Source organism: Mustela nigripes, chromosome 7 (assembly GCF_022355385.1).
Source record: "Mustela nigripes isolate SB6536 chromosome 7, MUSNIG.SB6536, whole genome shotgun sequence".
Taxonomy (NCBI): Eukaryota; Metazoa; Chordata; class Mammalia; order Carnivora; family Mustelidae; genus Mustela; species Mustela nigripes.
Window position 1 is genome coordinate 99799054 of NC_081563.1, and position 24255 is coordinate 99823308.

At 38.4% G+C, this 24255-nt stretch overlaps 1 protein-coding gene across 1 annotated transcript in view; it reads right to left on the reverse strand.

The window, feature by feature from the left end:
* Positions 1-3626: 3626 nt before the first annotated feature.
* Positions 3627-24255, reverse strand: part of MACROD2 (mono-ADP ribosylhydrolase 2) — a 1932176-nt gene continuing 1911547 nt past the window's right edge. Inside the window, exons 17-19 of the mRNA XM_059406514.1 lie at positions 12105-12182; positions 8980-9048; positions 3627-3747 (exon numbers count right to left, since the gene is read on the reverse strand). Of these exons, the coding sequence (XP_059262497.1) occupies positions 8987-9048; positions 12105-12182 (140 nt within the window). The 3' untranslated portion in view covers positions 3627-3747; positions 8980-8986. The remainder of the gene's footprint in view (positions 3748-8979; positions 9049-12104; positions 12183-24255) is intronic.

Consider the following 24255-nt stretch of genomic DNA (forward strand, 5'->3'; position numbering starts at 1 on the left):
TTAAATGCCGGTTTAACAAAAGAGGCACGTATTATTCTACTTAGCAGTTTATACCAGATATCAGAAGACATTTTTTTTCCCCTTGCAAGCAACAACTACATTTATTTGCATTAAGTAAAAACATATCTTGATCAAGAAAATTACTTTTTTTTTCTGATTTTCCTTTATATCACAAATGTCAGGGTAAGGCAAATCCTTAATGAATCATATGATAAAAACCCTATTCCCCAAGAAAATATATTGAACGTATTCTGCTAACTTTGTTATTTTTCAAAGCAAAGCTGACATGCACCACATACAGAGAAAAGTCATTTCAAATCAAGTGCATCAAGCAGAACTGTATTAATTCACAAAGAGGCTTTTCAGTATTTCATAGAAAGATTTACAATTAGCTGCGGTGGCAAATATGTGACCCACTATCACAGACAGTATTTTGGATGCCTCCTTTGTAAGCTTTTATGAAAGAAGACTTGTCCATCATCTGAATAGTTACTAACTGGAGGAAAAGCCCCTTTGTCTCTCTCACAACGACTACCTTTCTAATTAGGACTACAGGTTCCCCTGCTATGGGCAAGTAGTGTTCCTATGAAACCAGTCCTTAAGCCAAAATGGGGTAAAGCAAAGAAACAATTACCATTCATTTATATGGAAATATTTTTGAGTCTTCCCAGACCCTCTTCTGATACCATAGGGCACATTTTGCTAATGGATGCACAAAATAAAATGAGATAAAGCACAGATGTTCACAGATGCAGGTCAAAGCTATGGCGGCTTGATGCTGGATGCTGAGTGTGTTCCCAGGGAAGGAGCTCAGCGGGGCCATTCTCCCTGCTTGCAATTTTTATAAAAGCAAAAGCTCTCTTCGGGGATTTCTTTAGGTAAACGGTAGCAGGTACTAATGTAGGTCTTTCATAAAAGCAAAGTGGCATAATGCAATTTCAGAAAGCAGGGACATCTGTATTATGTTGAGAGCCTACTTTGATCCTCTGTATGCAAACATGACTAATATTGGGTTATCTTTCTCCCCCTCTCCCTCACGGTCATGCCACATAGCCTGGCAGGGGTGTGGTTGGAAATTGACATCCGGGATTCATGTGCAGGAGAAGCAATCTGCCTTTCAAATTTTCCACTGTATAGCCTGTTCAATGACAGCGCCAGTGAAAAAAGGGTTTCCTGTGTTGAGGTGTCTTCGATATGGCCAAGACAGATTTTTAATCTCTTACTATTGAAATGCAAAGTGACTTCATTGTTTGTTTTAAGGATAAAAATCTCATAATCAAATAGCAACCAAAAGGCATAATGAGGCAAAAATGAAAACCCAATGTAATTATAAAGTTTAAACAAATTCAGGAGTGGGGCTAGGAGACTGACACCTCATTCTCTTAGTTTTGATCTCAAAGATTTCTTTCCTTTTCCTGAAGTTCTCATGCAGAGATTTCCCTCCCCCATTCTTACCCCGCCTGCATTTAAAATGAAGGAATAAAAATGGCTGTTGTGGATGATAAAGAGACCATCCTGAATGAAATAATTCCAGTCTCCACGGGTCCTAACGGGGACATTGGGTCTTTTTCATCATTGTCCATTAAGAAGTCCCCACCCTGCTTGTCTCTGTCATGTTGTTTTTAGCTGTAACTCATTCCTGGGCGTGAGTAGCACGAACATGTAGGAGTCCCTGGAAAATGTGCTCTTAGCACTCCTTGTCCAGTCCTTCACAGAGTGATGGCAACTTTCAATTAAGTTGTAAGGATGACAAAAAATACAGAAACTCTCAGGATGTGTATGACATCATTTCATGGATCACTTAAAATGGGACTTTCCCTTGTTTTTCTAGAAAGCCATGTCTCATGGCAGTAGGAGACATATACATTTCTATACCAAACTGTAAAATGACAGCAGAAAGAGAAATGGCCACGTTCCAAAATCATGAGGTCCCTTAAAAATCATTGCTGTTAGGCTGATAAGCAGTTGTTTTCTTTCTTTCTTTTTTTTTTCTTTTTTTTTTTAGAAATACAGGATGTTAGAACATCCTACATATGCAGAAATCTAACTTACTAATGATTCTAATATATCAAAGAAGCCATCCAGAGGGCCAACAAATTCCAAAAGGGCTGAAACAAACTTCATAGAAAGAGAAGAAGGTGGATTTTCCATCGAGGAAAGAGCAAAACTGAAGAAGTCTGTGGAATATTTAGAAAACAGAACACCCTTTGATTTTAGAAATACCCAATTTGATCCATTACTGTTCTCCCTCCACTAAAAAATATATTTATATATTTATATATATAAATAACTCACAGTTCTAAAAGACCTTATAAGGAAGGTGGATTTGACGAGATATGCAAGAAGTGTTATCAGTTTCCTCAGAAAAAAATACACTGTTCTTAGAACCTGAGGAAGATGTGGGAAGCAGGCATCTTGCCTCGTGTGGGTCACTATTGATGTGACAGACACCTGGGACAGACACCTGGGACAATTTCTGACTTCCTCCTTGGCCGCTCATCCCCTGTGCCCATTGTACCACTGGAATCTTGGCTTAGTAATGCTGCTGCTCCCCTTCAAGGCCATAATCAAGGGATTTCTGGGAGTGGGGTCAGGCTATCAAAGTAGTTTTGGATTTGGCATGAACAAAGCAGACTATTTAAAAGCAAGCCAGAACTGCAAGCAAGACCACCAATTGCCTCTAACTTCAAATGAGAATGTCTGTGGGCCCTCAAACCTTGGGTAAAGACAAGAGGTTCTTTTATGAAAAGTGTATATATATAAGAGATTTCAAGTAGAACTTTTAATATTCATAGACATATGTTTGGATTCTAAATGCAGCAGCCCCTCTCTCTCAACTAAAACACCTCGAAGAGTGTCATCCTTTCCAAACTGTGTCCCAAAGAGTCACATCTCACTCGTGGGCTCTATGCCGAAGCACACAGTAAAGACCTCATGAACCTGGGGAGATCTGCGGAAGGTCAGGGTCAAAGAATGTACCTGCAGTCCTGGCTGGGAAGGGAAAGCCCCCACTGGCTGTAGGGGGGCCATGCCTTCAGGGTAATGCCTCTACATTCTGCCCTGGATGAAATCCTCCTTCCACGTTCTTCATTAACCACATGGAACAGAGTTGTACCTTGGGAATCCCTGAATATAATGCCATTTTCAATTCATTGTCCTGACCTTTTTCCAAGTGATTTCTGAGCATTTTGCCCATTTTCTCTCCTGCTTCCTCTGTGGATTATACTGATCTTGGGCTTGAGGATTCCTGAAATTTAGCCTGCAGTATACCAACAATCATCTTCTGTCTCTTTCTTTGAAGAAACCACTGTATCGACCAGCTTTGTGACATAATCAAGAAAGCAGACAGGGACCAGGATACACCTGTGAGTGTTAAACTGTGCCACTGTGACCCTGGGAAAAGTCACTAAAGAGAAAAAACCAGAAATTACAGGGATAGTGCCTGAAAGACGCATTGACGTGGGACCCTTTGCCAAGTTCAAGGAAACTTTTTTTCTTTTTACTTTTTTTTTTTTTTTTTTTTTGTCTTTCTTTTTTTCTGCAGGTAAACAGAACATAATGCAGCTGGAGAAATTAGAGCAAAGGATTCCCTGTCTTTTCGTGGGACTTGCCCCCCCATACCCCCCTCCTCCACAGCTTGCACTCCTGTCTTCCTACACCCACCCCCCCAAGGGCCAGGAGAGGCCTGCAATGCCTAGGACCATGATTGACTTCCATTTCTTTGTTCCTTTGCTTCATCTTGTGCCCCTGGCAAAGACAAGGAGAAACCATTTGTTAGATGAAAGATCATAGATTTCGTAGATTTAACAAGGAATATCTTTTTAACACAGTCATTTAAATGTTTCGTACCCCTCAAACAAGCCTAGGAATATCTTCTCTGACTATCAAAGTACTTTGGATACTGGAGCTGTAATTGCTGGCACAGGGTATCTTTAAAGAGTATATAAATCACAGCTAATAAATGTATGCTACCTTGATGACTTGTTTCCACTGATGGGTGATTAACTCTACTCTTCAAAGTATTCTTTGAAACACCTAATCTTGGATTGATGAGTCCTCCTTTCTAGGGTCCATTCACACACACTGGTTTCCAGAGCTCGACACAGGAATAATGGTGACAATTTTCATAATGCTGACCTGCAGAAGTCATTGATGGCTGTCCCACCACTTTGAAGTCTTATTAAGTCTCTGCTGTGTTCTCCACTTGGGAGAAGACACTGTGTCTTAGATAGTCTTTATCTTTTTAGATTTTAGAAGATGTGGTATAATCCACATAGAAGGAAATGCACAGTTCTTAAGCCTACCTCAGTCTGTATGAACAAAGGCATTCATTTAACCCACACCACTATCAAGATATAAAACATTGCCATTACCTCAAAAGTTCACTTTCCAACTATTAGCTCCTGCTGGAACCAGCAACTGATCTGATTTCTATCCCCATAAATTACTACGTGTCTATACAGAAGAACTGAAGCAGATGATCTCCGAGTTAATTTTCTCTCTGGTGTTCCTATGAATCTTTAAAGTACTCTTTGAGGTGTGTGTGTGTGTGTCTATTTAAAATAGACAAAAGTAGATGAGAAGAAAAAAAATCCTATGTACTCCCTCCATTGATGATAACTTCTGTAGTTAATATTATGGAATATTTCTTTATGGTATTTTTCTGAATCTCTTATACAAAGATATACAATTATAAATTTTAATTTTAAAAATGAAAATTGCAAACATATAGAAACCTACAAACAGTATAACATACCTAGAATATATTCCCTTTCCAGATTTAATAAGTGCTAATATTTTTCAAATTTCCTTGCAATCTTTTACTTTTTAAAAATAAAAGACTGTAGGTAAATTAAAGTATTTACAAATTAATTTAATTAATTAATTTAATTTATCAATAGGTTCAACTATTTCTCTTCCTCCCCAGAGATTACCAAACCCTGATAAGTGTGGATCATTTTGCATGTTTTTATATTTTTACACAAATATATATTCACAAATAACATACATAACAGAAAGTATTTAGTATTTTTTGTGTATTATAAAAAGCACATCAGTAGTAATTTTGTTTTACCCTATTTTTAGGGTAATTTATTATTATAAATTTATAATCAAAATATATTTTGATTTGCTTTTGTATTTATCATTTTCCTTGGCCTACAGTTGTTTCCTGCTTTCCTCTGGATTCAGTTTTCTTCTTACTATTGTACATCCTTTAGTAGCTTTTAAAGAAAGGGTATGTGAAGAGCAAACTTTTTTTTTCCTGAAAAATGGCAGTTATTATCTTCTTAAATGATAGTGAAACTTTACTATAGAACTCTATACTGACAATTGTTTTTATTCATGTTTGAAGACTCAGAATTATTCTACTATCTCCTGAACTAAATTCTAGATGTTGGGAAGCCTGCTGTCTAGGCCATACTTATTTTTTTGTAGGTTAACTCTCCTTTTCCTTTAATTGTTTTCCTTTTTTTTTTTTTTCTTATTCTTTCTAGTGTTCTGCAATGCCTGTGTTGGGTTTATTTTAAACATGTCTGTCTTGTGACTTACTATTCTTTTAACTTAAAAACTCATGGACTTCTATCAATTTCTGATAAATTCTCAGAAATTATCTTTCAAATACTATCTACTATCTCCTTTTAGAATGTGTAGTGAAGACAAACACATTGATAATTCTCCTTCCTGCCCCCATGTCTCCTCATGTGTCATTCATATCACTACATGCTTATTGGCTTTTTTCAAATTTTTCTTAATTTTTCATAGTGTTACCCTTTTCTTACAGTTTTATATGTGCTTTTAATCTTTATTTTCTTTTAAATGTACTTATTCTATAAAATCTTCAGAATTTTCTGCTCTCTCATTTTCATAATGCTAATCATCATGTCATTTCACCCATTGATTTTCACTCATGGTAGATCACTTCATCATGTGTTTTTTTTTTTTTTTTAAAGATTTTATTTATTTATTTGACAGGCAGAGATCACAAGTACGTGGAGAGGCAGGCAGAGAGAGAGGAGGAAGCAGGCTCCCCGCCGAGCAGAGAGCCCGATGCGGGGCTCGATCCCAGGACCCTGGGATCATGACCTGAGCAGAAGGCAGAGGCTTTAACAACACTGAGCCACCCAGGTGCCCCATTATGTGTTTTTGTAAGTCTTAAAGTTGTGAATTCATCTTCAGAGAATTTTTTTCTTCCATGGGAATTCCAAGTGATAGGTTTACTTTTCCATTTGTTATCTAGAGCAGGAATGATACTGGTCTCTAATCAACTATTAAATATACAGTCTGTGTATTGCTGTCTGACTGTGGGTGGCATAAGTTTGCATTTCAAATTCATGGTATTTTTGTGTTTTCTACCTATCATAGGAGCCTTCTTCCTTCCCCTCACTGCACTCTGAGCAGACAGAAGTCTCCTTGTTAACATCTTCAGCTGGGAATCCCAGACTTATCTATGTAAATGTATCAGTTTTCATATCTCCCCTTGAATGGCTCTAGGTCCCAGGTGGGCATTAGAATGCAAGGATCTAGCCATAGGGCTGATCTCTGCATCTATGACCAATCAGCAGCCCTTAGGATTACTGCATGTTCAACTCACTACACTACTGCTTTGGCTTTCAAATTCTTATTTCTGGCACCTTTGCTTTCATGTCAGTTGAGCTGTGTATTTAAACATTTCTTTGTTATAATTTATCTCATTTCTAAACATTCATATTGGGAGATGTGCTATAAAACCCCACCTTTCCAGTTACTGTTGCTACATCACAAACCATCCCAAAACTTAGCGGCTGAAAACAAAATGGTTTATCATTTTTCATGTTCCTATAGGCTTGGAGCCAGCTGGGCAGTTTATCTGCTCCAGGTGGTATCCACTGGGGCCAAAACACCCAAAATTGCCTCTCAGTTTCCAGAATCTCTCTCCATGGAGTCTTCCTCATTCTATAGTAGAGGTGAGCTTCTTACAGGATGGTTGGATTCCAAAACCAAGCATTTTGAGAATGTAAAAAAGGAAGTTACAAAGCCTCTTAAAGTGTACCTTGGTAACCGCCACACTTGGACTGCCATGTTTCTCTAGAAGCATGTTTCTCTAAACTACCTTCACATGATGTTAGATACTTGTTGAGAAATTAATTTTACATTTTTAGAGTGTTCTGTTGACTCATTGAGTCATTCCCTTTTGTCATTTATGATTACTGATTTTTACAATTATAAATTATATAACACTAAATTTTCTTATATTATATCTTAGAACTTTGTAATTCTAATTTGTTTTCATTGTATTTAATTTCCTTTAAGGTGTGATGCACAGAACTAAAGGTTCCTTCGTTTGAACTGCCACATACCTCTACAAATTCAGCTGTGTAAATATTTCTGTGGGAATCACTAAAGTTCCTTGGGTCATACTGTTCTCTGTGACAACTGGGTTTGTCACTACAACTCTCTATTGTTTAGGGAGCAGTATGGTGTCAACAAATAATTTTGTCCTGAGAGTGTCTGAATTTCCATTGATCATCCAAGTGACCCAGTCATTTCTCCTTCCTGAAATTGAGTTTCCTCAAATTAATCTTGAATTTTTAAGGTTTGACAACGTATTCATTTGGGTAAAGGTATTCATGTTTATGATCAAGGAAAATACTTTGACATTAACCAAGGAAATATTTATCTGGGTACTTTATTTAGATATGGATCACACAGGAAAATCATAGTATCTGTAAGAAAAATTCTAGACAAGAAGTCTATAGTTTGTTGGCAACAAAGGGCAGAAGGTAAGGCAACACTGAGGAACTTGAATTTGAATTGTTCAGGTTTAGTCTCACTTCATTACTTTTTAATGGAAACTTCTCTACCATATCATTTCTGCAGCTTAGCAGGATAATTCTAAATACATGAACAAGGTTTAGGAAAAAAAAAAAGAAACGTTTATAAGACTGTATTTGTGTGAGTTTTATTTCTTTTAGCAGTCTTATGTTATATGTATGTTACACAAATGCTATTATATTTTTAAGTTTTAAATGATGTTCAAGATTATGATGGGAAGGACAGTTGTCTACTTTCATATATTCTCAAACTTTGTTCTGCTGTGATGCTGGAACTCAAGAGTCTGGTGCAACATGGCCTTCTGGGTGAGTACAGAGACCTACCACGAAGATGGAGGGAGTGCAATAAGGTCCTGAGAGGCAATGGTGCTAGCACAATTGTGTTTTACACTGGATGACCCACCTTTGATGTGGTGGGTCCCAGTTAGGATGTTTCCCAGTTAGTATTTTCAGTTAAGAATCAGAATAGTGAGCTTGACTTCTCTAATGCTTCTCACCAGCCCTCAAGATATGGAAAGGGGTTATAGACTATTCCTCATTTTAGATAAATTTCAGTCTCTGCTAAGAGATTTAGAATGTTGGTTTGGAAAAACTCTTAAATGTGATCTGACCCCAGCCTATGATTTTCTTGGGGAGTTCCCTAAGGCTCATTTAACTCAACAAACCCTGTTCAGACACACACGTCCACGGGTTGTGGTGTGACAGCATAGGATACAAGTCAGGCTTCTTTCTGCCTCAACACACCAAGTGCCTTTCCACATTCTCTAGGGTAGAGATTTAAAAACAGATATACTAAACAACACAGCAGGTAGCTTCTAGAAAAGCAATGCTTCAGAATCAGCTTGTGGTTGCTGAAATAATTTCATCCCTCCAGGAGGCCAGGAGGTTAGATGGATGGAAACATTTTTCTCCTGTTGTCAAAACTCAGTGAACCAGGGAAATGCACATCTGAATATGCTGTGGCTTATCTTTTTCCCTCAAAGGATGGTAGGTTTCTTGGGGTTATCTTGGCTCCTTCCACTGTGTTATTTGGTATAAGGATTTTTAAAGTTTAGCTTGAGCCACACTGTGGGACTTGGCAGAACCGAGGGAAATCCAATATGCCATTTACAAACACTTCCCATGGCTGGTTTAATCAATTGAAAATCCCACTACAGGGGCAACTTACCTATTAGTTAATCTTCTTGCTGACTCTCTGTTGGGTCATTTACACTGTCAACCTGACTATTCATTTCAACTGTAACCAGAAAGGAAAACAAAAAAAGGTTGTCTTTATTAAACCCAAATCTTTTGAACACATTAAAATGGTCTTTGAGTTGTAACATTACTGATCTCCTATTTTATACTTCTTTTCAGTTCATTTTCATTCATTCAAGATTTGGGGAATAAGTCTTGTAGATTTTTAGCGGCAGGGGCCAGGGAGGGCAGGATTACTTCTTAATGAACTGTAGAAGCTGAGTTGTTGTTTTATACCAGATTTTTGGGTGGGCATTTTGGGTTTATTGATTACCATCCTGAAGTTAATCCAAAGGCCTTAGTAGATGTCTAAGAAAATAACAAGAAAACAAAGCAAAACAGATTGTTGCCAAGTAGAGAGTTAAGCAGCTCTCTCTGAAATGGCAACATTGATAGGCCTGTTTGGTTTGCAAATCTGAATTTCAAAACAGATTCTCTAAACTTGCCAGTGGACTCAGCAGCAGTGGATGCCCTGTGATAGAAAAACAAAACATCTAACCGGATCACTCACACCGTGATGATAAAACGTGTGCTTTTACTTTAACTGTGTGTATTGGTCTATGCGATCATTTGCATAAAAATAGAATGCATAATTAATGTCCTTGTCCAGAAGTATCCCAGAGCAGGCATAGCAGTCACTCTGGAAATTTTCAAGGGTCAGTAGGTTCAATTAGATGGATATTTTAAAAGCATCAAAGTGCATATTATAAAGGGAGAGACAATATACAAATGGAACAATGGTCAGACCATATATAACAATATAACTTAAGAAAAACCTTTGTGGCTACCAGCCTGGGCAACCTGACCACATCCTCTGTAGCAATCAGCTTAGGATGGTCAGGACTTGGACAATGTCTGCTGGCTTCACTAGAGTTTGCCCTCTGATTCCAATGTGGGGCCAAACACGGAAAGTCGGATATGTTCCCAAACCCGTCTCCCACTTCTAGTGAGCTCAAATCCAGCTTTCCTATGCCAGCAGCCTTGAGTCAGAGGGTGCTTGAAGCCATGTCTTAACTTTAAAGGTTTCCCACTTTTCTGCCTGCCTTTGAGCCCACCAACACAAGGGATAATGGCCGTCACCCTGGCTATTGTACCTGAATAAGTAACCTCTGTTCTTGTTCGGGTAGTCTTCATTTATGGGCACAGAATCAACAATCCAAGCTATTTTTCTCAAACAGGAAAATTTGATTAAAGGAAAGTAGTGGCAGATGCTGGTTTTCACACTCCAAAGAGGCTTGAAAGAGGGAGCGACACTGAAGGGCATACCACCCAACTCTTTCTCAGGGAGAAGGTTTTAAAAGCAGGTCTCTGTTCCACCTGCAAACTATCCTGGGTTTCTAATGATGTGTGAGCTTTTTCTAAACCCCAGGTGTAAACTGGCCAGATGTAGCAATGCTACCTGTATAAGGAGAATAATGCATGTGCTTTCCAGTCTGGTCTACGAAATTACTGTAAGGTCACCCATCTCAGTGAGGGAGCCTGCAGAATCAAATACATGAGAGCATCCCTTCTCTGTTTCTTCTTCCAACCCAAGGATCACTCATTCCGAAACCTATTAATAAATAGCATCCCATGATGAAATAAGTTTGAAAAAAGCAATGGTAAACCATGTTGATAAATTTCTTCACAGCTGAGTTTTCTGAGAGCCTGAAATATATATGGAGAATCTCAAAGAGAGGACTAAATCTTACTATTTTTCATGTTTCTTTCCCTTTTGCTCAATGAGCATCATATGCGCCTGCCATTCTTCAGAACATGTTTTGCAGAGAACTAGTTAAGAACCAGGTCACAATAATATCACAACCAGGCTGCAGCAGGTTTCGTTCAACTGAGCACGACTAACATGTGGTAGCCTTTAATGGATCTGAGGTTGAAAAACATTATTCTTCTAGGTAATGCAACCCATGAGTTTAAAAAAAAAAATTGGTTTGTATGGAAGGGCTTATGATTAAGGGAGGAGATTCAGGTGATGAAAAGCTTATAGCAGAGTGGAATACCTAGTACAGAAAACTCTATTTAAAACCACCAAGTAAATTCACCTAGCAGATTTTACCAGTTGAATTTTTCCCAAGGTCATTATTAATTCAAAGCAATTCACTTTTTTTTCTTTGGCTAAAATGAACCAAACAGCAAGGTATATATGAACAGTTGATAACCAACCAATTTTGGTTCTCTTGAGGTTTGGGTGCCAGTGGAATCAAATATTTATTAAATCATATGTTCACAAATAATTTTTTTTTTAAACCAAGTAATATTTCAAAGCATTCCCAGAATCATTATACGGGGTGGGGGCAGTATATTAGTATTTCTCAGGCTCAGAGTATTCAGATACCTTCAAAATGAGACGTGAATAAAGACAGATTTTGTTAACTGATTTCTAAGGTGATTTTAATTTTTTTTTTTTAATTTATTTGAGAGAGAGAGTGGGAGAGCATGAGAGGAGAGGTCAGAGGGAGAAGCAGACTCCCCATGGAGCTGGGAGCCTGATGTGGGACTCGATCCCAGGACTCTGGGATCATGACCTGAGCTGAAGGCAGTCGCTTAACCAGCTGAGCCACCCAGGTGCCCTCTAAGGTGATTTTAAAGATCGACTGTGTTTTTGGCCAAGCCATCTGAAGTGATGTAGTGAGGCAAAATGATGAAGGTCCAAGATGACCTTAGCCCAAACTCAAGTCAAGGCTCTCCTGAATGTTTCCTGGAGTCCCTATAGAGCAGGGATAACTTTGGGCAAGTGCTTTTTGTGGAAGTAAGAGATATTCCCATCCAGTTCACCAGCTGGACTTCAGTCTAGTTTACCCTTGGTATTACCCACTATGGCCTCCGTATTATGAGGTGTGATTAACAACTGAGGCACATAGTGTTATAAAACAGCTAGCGTCAGTTTTTTTAAAGGCTGCCAATTTTATTAGTTCCTAGGAGAACATGGTTTTTGAACTTTACTTTGTTCTAACTGAATATGTTGCTTCATAGAATAGATAGCTCCTTTAATCCTAGATTACACACAGAAAATGTGTCAGATTTGTAGTTTGCATGAGCTCAAATAGCTCAGAACTTTACCATCGGGACTTGGAGAGTTTTCTGTGTAGCCAGACCCCTCGCTTTGCACAGGAACTCTAGGTGTGTCCTCGCCTTGAGCTGAAAGAAAGGAGATAGTCCTTGATTAATAGAGAATTAGAACAGCCTGACTGCCAATTGTTCTGTCACCCTCCATTGCCCTCTTAAATTTAAAAATACTCCTGGGATTCAACTTCTTTTGCAGAAAAGGTTAAGGGAGGAAACAGTGGGTTGAGCTGCCTGAATTCTTTAGCGCTGTCATCTACATTCTCTTTAATTGGTGAGATAATCGCATACATACATACACAATTTCTCAAATTTAAAAATCTGGTAGCATGAAAGCAGGGAAACTTGGTTCAATCAGAACAACCTACAATTTAAATTTAGGGAAGTGTGTGTGTGTGTGTGTGTACGTGTGCATGTGCATGTACGTGCGTGTGTGTGTGTGTGTATAAGTTTATGTAGCTTAACCTTTGAAGAGAAAAGGGAGAAAAGAAAACCTGTTTTGCCTTAGGCATGCCTAAAAGCTGAAAGATTTGTCTTCCTGGCAGTGAGGGTTTTTTTGTTCAAACACAAAATGAACGGCTTAGATGCCTTCCTAGGAGACATTCTCAGATGCTGCCATTTTTAATTGCTGAGGATCACATCTTTATTAATCTCTGTCGTGATTGATCTCTGTTTTGCACAGTGTGTCATCCTTTGCTGTGGCTGAATCTATAGAACATGCTTAAAGGTAGTAGTAAGTGGGTTGTTTTCTCTTACTGTGAGAAACTTTCCAGATAGCCTAAAGGACGACAGTATCTTCCATCTTAGTTAAATACCTATTACGTTTTCACAACTTGAAGGCCAGGGGCATTTAGAAATAGAGATACAGGTAAAGGTCTGGCAATCTATAATTTCAAAGTTGATATTATTTCTATACTTTTTAAAAGCATAAGGTTGGGTGTATTTTCATTATGTGAGTATGTATTGAGCTCAGAGTATGTTAAACTTCATGTGCCTGTTGGTGAGTAAGAAACAGGGATGGTAAAGGTCCAGTTTATAATCTCCTCAAAGGAGGGGATCCTCAAAGATAGATCTTGCCCTCTGATAATGATGGACTGAAGCTGACAGTCATGAAGGTTGACTCAAAGATGACCAATCTCTGAACTCTGGTGGATGGATGGTAGGAAGGTCAGTACTTGAAGACATATAAAACAAACAGAGTGGAGGGAAGTGAAGAAAGCCATTTTAGATTTGAAGCCTGAAGGGCAGGGCCATATAAGTGGAGATACTAAACAAGCTTTTGCATTCAATCCTGAGGAAGCGAACTGTGAATAGGCATGTGGGTATTTGTGAAATGTCAATGTGGAAGTAACATTGATGAAATGAAGGTAGATGAGAGAAATCAGGAAAAGGATAACAGAAGAAAAGAAATGACCAATAGATCCCAAGCCTTCAAGTGAAAGTAACTGTGCCATAAGTTGTTTTCTTTAGTTACTGAGGATGAGGTTGGGAAAGGGAAAGAAAACTTGAACCTCCCAACTGGACTTAAAAGCATATCATATTCTTCTCACTCCACTAATTCTAACAAGTGGACCATTTTCAATTTCTCATCAACACATTCCTCTAGGCACAATTACAGAAGAAATCTTTGATGGATTTCTTTAAGGCTCAGAGCTGGAATGCTTAATTAACCATTATGCTTAATGGTTAATTAAGCTTCAAAACAGAATTGGGGAGAAATGGAAATATTTGATTTCATATAAACATAATAAATTTTTGGATGGAAAAATACCATAAGAAATGTTTAGAAGAAAAATACTATAAATTGAAGGAAAATTCTTATACCTTTTATTATAGAGAAAGGGTTAATATCTTTAAAGTACTTCTAAAAATAAAGATTAAGAAGATCAAAAACTGGGTAGAAAGTTGAGCAAGAAATTTAACAGACAGTTCATAAAAAAAAAAAAGAAAAAAGTGGCCTGTAATCACATGAAAGATGATTCACTTTGCTCATAATGAAAGAAATGCAAATTGAAATTATACTGAGAAAGGGATTTAAGCCTAAGGTGAATTATCATGATGTAGACTAACCCTCCTACCAATAACAGGAACACTGGTGAGGTTATTTAAGAAACTATTTTCACTCAGTAAAGAGCCATCAATACACACAAGCTCGAGGAGGTATAACATGGTGAGTCTGACATTCCACATGTGCCAACAAGTTGAACAGAGCCTCCAGATGTCTTATGAGGCCTGAGGGGTGGGGTGGGGCAAAACTTGAAGATCAGGGCTAGCCAAGGAAGAGGTGCCTAGAAAAGTACTCAAGTCTTCTGTGGGGCACCTAAAGGGTTATATTCTGGGGGCAATTATGAACCTGATATAGACCAGCTCTTAAAAAAACTGAAGTCCAACTTTTAATCAATTCAATTCCTGATTATATAGTAGTGCTCTGCTCACTATTACTGGCCTGTCAGAAGCAAAAATAAATCCTTTCCAAAATGAGATAAAACCACCCAGAGCCTCAAGCTGTCTCTATAATTATTCACACACAGTGTCCAGCGTTCAATAAAAAAATTATTTTGGTAATTATTATTAAAATTAAAATTATTTTAAAAATTTATTTTATTTTACTTTATCTTATTACTAAAAATTTATTTTGGTAAAAATTATTTTGGTTCTTCTGGTATTCCAGAAGAACAAGAACAAATCACTGAAATCCAAGAGAATAAGACAACATGTAGAGATAAGTTAGAGATCTGGATATCATAGAGAAAATTTAAAAACTGTGATTAATATATTTAAGAATTAGATGCCAATTTGGAGAATATCCATGGCAAAGGAGTTTATCAGATAACTAGGCACTATTTAAAATGTCAGATGTAAATTCCAGAACTGGAAAATATATTATAATTGAAGTGGTTCATTTAGTAGGTACCTTTGGCAGCCATTAGACACAGAAGGGATTAGTAAACTGAAAACTAGATTAGAAGAAACTATAAAATACAGATAAAAAATATAGAAAAGAGTTAGTAGACATATGAGATAGGGTCTATCCAGTGTGTAATGTGGAAAAAGCAATATTTAAGATATAATGACTAATTTCCCCAAATTAATGGGATAGCAAACCACTGTTTTTAAAGTGCTCTGATCTCTAAGCAGAATTAATGCAAAGCAAGTATCATACAGGCCAGTTGTTCAAAAACTGCTGAAAGCCAAGGTTAAAAAATAATATAAAATTATCTAGTATACATCAAAATAGCAATGATAGAACTTCCAGATGCCTTCTCAGCAAAAATAATGGAAGGCAGAAACAGTGCAATGGCATCTTCAAAGTGCTAAATGAAAGATGACCAGTGCAAAATTTCATACCAAACAAAAGTGTCTTTCAAATTTGAATTTGAAATAAAATTTCAGGGAAAAAGAATCATAATTTGTTCAGGGACAAAAACAGTAGACCTCCACTGCCTACACTGAAGGAATAATTTTCACCATACTCAAAAATCAATTTCAGGTAGATTTTAGAAATAAGTGTGAAAGGTAACTTGGAAAAAGACCTTCACATCATTAGGCGAAAATTTTTTACACAGGAAAAACAATAACCCTCATGGAAAAGACTGATATGACAATCTGGACAGTACTAAAATTAACATTAATGTATGGAAACACACCATTAAGAAAGTAAAAATAAAACAGAGTGGAGAAGGTATTTGTAATATATATATTACTGATTCCTGTACTGAATAAAAAGAAATAAATAGACAAAATAACAGGAGAGACAGGGACCCCAATAGAAAATGGGCAAGACACAAACACGAATGTCATAAGAGGATATTCTGTTAGTCACTTAATTTTTTGAGTGGCTTTTGCCAAATCTCAGTATTTAGAAGCCTTGGCTTTTTCACTACTAAAATGACTACAGTATGTTCTAACTCCTTGTCTAACTTTTAATATGTTCTAACTCCTTGTTTAACTCTCTGAGACACCATCAGAGCTAATTAATACATAACAGTATTATTATTTTTTAAGATTTTATTTATTTGACAGAGAAAGACAGAAAGAGAGGGAACACAAACAGGGGGCGAGGGAGGGGGAGAAGCAGGCTTCCTGCTGAACAGGGAGCCCTATGCGGGGCTGGATCTAAGGACCTAGGATTATGACCTGAGCCAAAGGCAGATGCTTAACGATGAGCCACCCAAGTGCCTCATTATTATTATTATTATTTTAAATAAGAAATGATTACTCTGAAAGGGAAATTAATTGACCTAACACTATACACTGCTTCCCTGACTCTCCCTTCAGGGTTGTTGTTTGTAGTGGGATTTAAAGGTACCTGTGGCCAACTCTTCCGTGAAATATCTTTCAAGGTCATTACTATCAATGATAATAACCCTTTGGTGTTATTATGGAGAAACCCCTGTGGCATCACAGATAACTTTTTATCTAATAGGCAGGATGCTAGTCAATTGAACAATGCTCAATGGAAATGAAGACACAGAACACTTAAGAACTGGGTAAGAGACAGAGGAAGAAGTTGAAGAAGGCAAAACCCAAAAGGCAGATCAAAAAATAGTGAACATAAGCTTTGTCTTTCCAATTTTATTATTTTGTAATACTAAACATTCATATGAGAAATCTCAGGTTATGTCACCATACTGGCACAGATTAGCAGGAGATCCATGACACAGAGAGATAAAACCAGAAATCAAAGTTGTAGCTCTATATATTACAGCATTCCAGGAGCAGAGAGAGGCATCATCTGTCAGATCTGTTTCCAAAGACTGTAAAGGGTATGTTTGATAGACATTATTAATTTATTTAATATCATGAGTATGCAGGATATGTGCATGTGGTATGAATATATGACTGTGTTGCAGTGAATGCTGTGTGTGTGTGTGTGTGTGTGTGTGTGTGTGTAATATATTTGGGAAGAGGGAGAGGAATGACAGACATTTGTTATTCTGACGTGTGTGATGTGGAACTGGTATTATCCTATCAGCTTTTACCCTCCTGGGCAATGCAACTGAGGGCCCCAGAGAAATGAGTCCATTTCATATAGACAACAGAATCTGATCAAAGCAAAAATTGCCTCTACAGCTTGTTTACTCCAGTTTGCCCGTCCCTCCCCCCATTTTGATTGCTCTGGCTTAGAACACAAGCAAGAGGTGCATTTCGGGGCTCCCAGCAGGAGATGAAAGATGCTAAAATAGAAAGTGTCTGGGACATTCAGTACCTTTTTCATTTTCAATTACCAACAGCAACTGTCCTCCTCAAAGCCTTGATTATGGTAACCTTTTGTAGGTCAGTTGTATTACATAAAAAGTAATAAATTAAGCAGGACTCCTCATAAAGAAAAGATACTCAGATGCTCATAGGATGCAGTTAACCAGATTTTTGATACATAAACATAGAGAGATGCTGGAGGGTCCTTCAACTTTTTCTTTTGAGCTTTGTGTTAACAATAAACTGCATGCAACAAATAGAATGACTCTAAGAAATAATTATTTCTTAGAGTATATAGTTTCATAGGTGTAATGATAGCCATAGAGAGAGCTGGGCCCGTCTGGATTTAAAGTGATTGGTATTGACCCAAATTAAGGTGGTATTCTTGAATTTTCTTGACAACTTTTGCCTTTTCTGTCTTCCAACCTCACAATTAATGTGGTGGATTAGATAATTATTCAGAAATGTTCACTTCCTATCTTCTACCACCATGGAAGTCTATGTCACTGTCCCTTGACATTGGACTTGGCCATGAAATTTGTTTTGGCCATTTGGATGTTAGGAGAAGTGAGTCAAACAGCGCTTAAAATACATTTGTACAATTGGGGTTTGACTTCTCATGCTTCTGCCTTTTACCCTAAGATCAACATGCTTTAGGGAGCAGTTGATCCAAGGAGAGTATGACCTGGGTTTAACTCACAGCCTGACTTCCTCCCTAACCCACAATAAATGTAGTTGATTCTCATATCCATGAGCAGAAGATATTGTTCTAAGCCCATGAGATTGAAGATGGCTTTCTATGCATTATTGTGGTGATAGTTGCCATTCTTAATAATACACTTTAATTGACTCAGTCCTGACATTGCTTCTTAATTTTGTCCCATAGCAATCATAGCTATAAAGTTATGAGCTTGATTTATTCCTAGTTTTTCTTGAACACATACTAATACTTTAATTTATTAATGTTAATTAAATGAATTAATTTGTTAAAGACGTGTTTTTGGGGGATTTCTGTATTGATTTTTTGGGAACATGGCCTGCCCATTAGATCATTTGTAGGGAGTTTTCTCTTCTATATCTTGACTTCTGAATTTCAAGGACACCAACTGTTCCCACATAGAGCAATTTATTCCCTCTCTCTTCTATATATATCATTTTTTCTCGAATTGTTTGAGAGTTTCTGTGTTCTTTTTCACTGTGATCATCTCAAGCCTTTTTTCTTTGTCAGTAACTTGATCTTTGCTGTTCTTAATTGATTTATTTTGCTAATGGTTGAAAAATGTGTCTCCTTCATGCTTACATTTGAGATCATATGCCATTTTATCACCTTAACTTCAAGATTTTTAATGTTCTTTTGAAATTCTTTTATAGCTATTATAAGGACTTTTTCTCTTTGTCTGGAGTTGTGTTTTCTTTTACAATAGCTTCTTCATCTGTGTTTTGCTGGCTTGCATGCTTACTGGCTTCTTTCCTTCCTTTCTCCTCCCTGTCATGGCTTCTAGTGCTTGCAGGATGAAATGTGTGACATATTCATTAGCATGCTTCTTCTTTAGCAAAGTATCTGCGGCCCGTTGGTCCTTCAGGAGCTACACAAGAGTGTTTTCTTTTGAGGACTTTCTTTAAGAGGGGTAAAGTAGCCAGAGTTATGCACCACATTATTTGTTCTGGATTTCTCAAGTGAGAGTGAGTGAGAGAGAAAGAGAGACAGACAGACAGACCATTCTAGAGCTTCTCTATTCTCTTTTGCTGTTTCTATTTGTTTTTTGTTTTGTTTTGTTTTTGTTGTTGTTGTTGTTGTTTTTGTCTCAGCCTCCCAGACTGGGGAATAAACTACACAAGAACGCTACACAGACTCCTGGGGTAGGGAGGGCAAGTGCTTCCTCATGGAGGTTTCTCAAACTCCTCTTCCCTTGCTTCTTGCACACTCAGAAGATATTACCTTTTTCTTTTTTCTTTTTAAGATTTCATCTATTTACTTGAGAGAGACAAAGAGAGAGCACTGACAAGGGGGGTGAGAGGGGCAGAAGGAGAAAGAGAGGTAGAGTCCTCCCTGATTGTTGGGGGAGGAGGGTCTATGTAGGGCTGGATTCCAGGACCCTGAGATCACTACCAGAGTCTAAGTCAGATGCCACCCAGGTGCCGCAGAGATCTGGCCTTACTGATTTTCTCTTTTGTCTTCTATTTGGTGAAATTCCTGGTTTTTACTAGAGGTAATTAGTTCTAGGCATTTGTTACTGGTCTGCTTTTCTTTTCCCATTTTACTCCCAACAGGAGATATTGAAATGGAGAATTACAGAGGGTTTTCCTGTCTCTTCAGGGAAGGGTGAAATAAAAGGTGTTCAAAGCTGACTATATACTTTTGTGGAAGTTTCCTTTGGGCTGTTCCTCTCCCAGTTGGGAACGTAAATGGTAGCTAGTAAGATCTTATTCGGGGTTATTTCTGAGCCTGGTAGATTTGGGGGGTAGGCTGGAGCAACACCAGGCTCATGCTTTCAGCATTTCTGAAAATGTACCTTTTCTTTTGTTGACTACCAGCCCACTCTTTTGTCTGATTACTGATTTTGTTGGTGTTATTCCTTTGCTTATTGTATTTCTCTCCTTTCATATTGTTATTTGGGGGAGAGTGAGGTTAGAGATCTGACTTTACACCACCATTTTAAACCCAAGACCAGGTGCACAGACTGCTTTGACTTGTGTGACTGAGTATTCCCTACAAGTCTCACAGACACTTAACCCTTGTCAGCATCTGGTTTTAGGCATATTTATCAAATGACAGTTCTGATTATAGACTTGATGTTATAGCCTGAAATTTGTTTCTCTCCAAAATCATATGTTGGCACTCCAATCCCCAATGTAACTATATTTGGAGATACGGCCTTTATGGAGATAACTATCGTTAAATAACGTTGAGGCCCTCATCTGATAGTGCTATGGCCTTGTAAGAAGAGAAAGAAAGAGTGAGAGAGGGTGCGCTCTGTCATGGGAGGACACAGTGAGAAGGAGGCCATCTAAAGGCCAGAAAGAGAACTCCCACCAGAAATCAAATTGACCAATACCTCGAACTTGGTACTTCCAAGCCTCTAGAACTCAAAGAAAATTAATTTTCAATTATTTATACATTGTACTTTGCTATGGCAGTATAAGAAGACTGATATGCTTCATTTCTATTTATTTCATACTTCTCTGGGACAAAGGTATAATTAGAAAGCATCTGTCCCCTACCTAATCTACTTTCTCCCCAAAACCTCAGGGCAAAGCTGCTACCTGACCACACTACCTCTTTTGATCACTTGGACAAACACTGCAGATATATGCCCATGGCTCCCTCTCCAAAGTCAGATAATGAATGATTAAGCTGACAGGATCATGCAGGTGGAAAATTCACATATTTCTACAAGATACCCTTTTCCATGGCAACACGCTTCTTCATGTATCATATATTGGGAATATTCTACTCTGATCAAAATCAGAAGCTGTCTTTAGTAGGAGATGAAAGGCAGTAGCAGTAACGGGGGGGGGGCATAACATACACAGATTCTTCTTTTATGTTTTACCAGATGATATGCCTCCATATCGTCATTTGAGAATGGTCTGGAAAGTCATTGGTTATTATCCAAATAACTGCTCTACAGAAAAAGCCAATATTTAGGAAGAAAAGAAAAAAAAATGTCCACTGGATATTTCAGTGCCTACCATGGGCTGGGAGACAAAATGAATGAGGCATATTGCTGTCTTCATGAAGTTCACAAGCTAGCTGAGTGAGAAAGAAAGAGAGAGAGAGAGAGAGAGCATTAGAAGAGACAGAGATCTAGAGAGACAGAGAGAGGGAGTTAACTGCCTGCAAGTTAAGTGACATTATTACCAAGAACTGCAGCAGCACAAAGGAGAGAGTGATTCGCCTTTTCTGAAGGGGGTAAAGAAAAATCTTGGAGGACAAGCAGATGGCATGTAAGCTGGGGACCACTGGCTGAATCAGTTTTAGATGTTCTGTACCCATACTAGGCATTTGGGTGGGTAGAAATATCTCTTGTCTATAAAACTTCTGAAGGACTCAGCTTTTCAAATCTTCAGCCAGACTCCCTTAGGCCCATTCCTTTTGACTCTTCCTCCACCCCCCACCTGCTGCTGGCTGTGCTGCTCCCACAAATTCTGAAAACAGTTCAAGTTCCTCTGTACATGATCATGACCACTGAAGGCTTTCCAGGTATTGTCATGTTTGGCTTAACTGAGCTAGATGCTGATCACATTCTACAAGTCTGGCTTTTTCTTTCCCTTTTCCAGGGACCAGTTAAGCGTCTAATAATTCTCAGTAGGCCTCATTATGCATTCCCCACCCCTTCCGGGGCCTGGCAGGAATGGAGACCACAAGGAGGCCCTTCTCAGCTGGGGGCTGCCAGCACTGGTCTCAGATCAGGGTCTTCCCAGCAGGAATAATACAAATTGAGTGTCTCAAACTACCCCCCACACCATCACACACCGTTTGTAGCTTTTGTTTCTCTAAAGCAACCAGATAAATCTGCATACAGCACAGTCCTCGTGAACACAGAGATACATATTTTTTCCAAATGAGTCTCTTGATTCTTGCACTTTAATAGGGTTTTGACTGTGTAAGGAGCCACAGTGGGGAAGCTTTGGGTCTTTCAATGGTTCTTCATGTGGCATCTTTCAAAAGGAAGGAACTTACTGGTGGCAATCACCAAAGCTAGATTCTCAGAAACTTCATTGTACACTTAAGGCTCCTGAAAGAAAGTGCCTCTGATGGCTTGGGTTGAAATCCTGCACAATTAAGTATATAATTCTGAGTCAAAGAATAATTTAATCTTATGTATCCTTAATTATAGACTCTTTAATGATTTCCAGTAGATTTTGCCCTTTTTGTATGTTACATTTTCCTAAATAGCACAATTTATTCTGAACATTTAATAAGACTGAGTGCATCACCTTTGTCCATAACAAAGTACTAGAAATCTATACCCAGGAAGAAAGCTGCATCCAAGAAATAACTAGCAGATTTACAGAAGCAACAGAGGACGGTTATCAGAGGGCTCTGAACTGTAAGTAAGTATATTCAGTTCTCTACAATAATTCCATTTCTGGTCTTGGCCCCTAACATCAATTCTTTTAGCTTAAAAAAAAAAAAAAAAAAAAGAAAGAAAGAAAGAAAGAAAGAAAAAAAGATACAATTTTCCTTGCTAGGAAAAGTTTTTAAACATACCTGGTATTAAACTCAAGCCCATTTTTTCCATTCAGCTTTTCTTCACAAAGTCCTATCACAGATACCTGGGTCTTAATCTTTGAGTTTCTTTGGATTTAACCATCTTTATGCCTTCTGAGTGTTTATCACTATCATCAAACACACACACACACACACACACACACACACACACACACACCCTAAAAGTCTGTCTAGGCCACATCCACTAACTATGTAACTAAATGTGTAACTGTTATTAAACTCAGCCAGAAGCCTTTTTACTAAAGAGAATTCAAAGTTTCCTGTGAGAAGTCAATGTTATCTTTGTCAACCTCCTCTGTTTAGGGGCTTTCAGGCTGTAGGTCTATGTTATTTCTTGTTGTTTGAATAGGACTGCATCCCTCAAGGAATAAAAAAGACTCCTGACCATGTTCCAATCCAACCAAACCCTTCCACAGATGTGGACACCGGGTCTCAGAAGTGGCATGGTTGCCCCAGCTATGAGGTGAGAACTAAAATTTCTCCTAACTCTACTCCTAGGATATTTCTAATACTTCACCCAACACTAGTGCCACAGGTGAGAGAGCTGAAATAAGATTGGAATTTGGGATGTGAATCCATTTGAAGGCAATGGACTTGAATGTCTTTCACATTCTTAAGATGGCTTGGGTGGGGGAAGGTAGCACAAACTTATTCATATTGAAGAGAATAGGTCCCCGTCAGATGCCAGGGACTTCTCTGTGGTCAGTGGCAGCCGGCGCGGTAGAAATGCTGGTGTGCTAAGGCTGTCCCCTCCCACAGGGTCTCCACGGCTCTGGAGCATGGGTCATACTTCACTGCCAGATATTTTAGAGCTGAAGCTTGGTGGTTTGATTAACCTTTTATAGATGGGCTCACTCTGTCCTCTTTAATCTGGAAAACCAGGTTAAAGCCACTCTGGAACTCCTGGGGTTAGAAGTACATGGTGGCTTGCTTTGGAATTCAGGAAAAAGATTCTAAGCATGAGCAGCATAAGGTTTTCTGGCTTCTCTGGGCACCAGAGGATCTGAGGGCCCTGGAACTAAAGGCAGTGGTCACAATGGTTGGGTCTGTGATGATGTCATCCTCCAGGCTTCAGAAGTCCCCCTGGATTCATGCTGTAGCACTAGCTTCCTGGAGCTGACATCACTGGGCTGCCCAGTCCTCTTCCTGAACCCAGGGAAGCTGAGCATCTACTGGCCTCTTGGTTTACAGGTTGATTAACTCCTGACAGCTGAATTTTGCTTTTGTCTTGACTGATGATTTTGACTAAAGGTTAGAATTTTGACAACCAAGAGCTCCCTAGCCCCCTGGCTGCATTTTTGCCTCTTCTCTCAGACTGTCTTAGGTACTCCTTCTGTCAACTGCCTTCACTCCCTGTGTGGAAACAGCAACTTTAGTGAGAGAATGGGCTTTGAGGACACCAGATAATAGACCTTGCACCTGCTTTATCACTTGACATTTAATCTCTTGTTCTAGGAGACAATTCAGGAAACTCTTTCATAGTAGAAAAAATAACATCCAGAATTTCCCTTTCAGTCAAAGAAATCTTAATCCCTTTTTTTTGTTTGTGTATTTTACCAAACTAGAGATCCTGTCACATAACCTCTTCAGCAGGATAACAATTCACCTTTGAGGAGGAGCCAACCCAATTTTGATTTATTGATCTCAGGCCACAATGCTTTTCTTAAAAAAAAAAAAAAAATGTGCAGACTAGTCTATATGTGATTGTCAAAT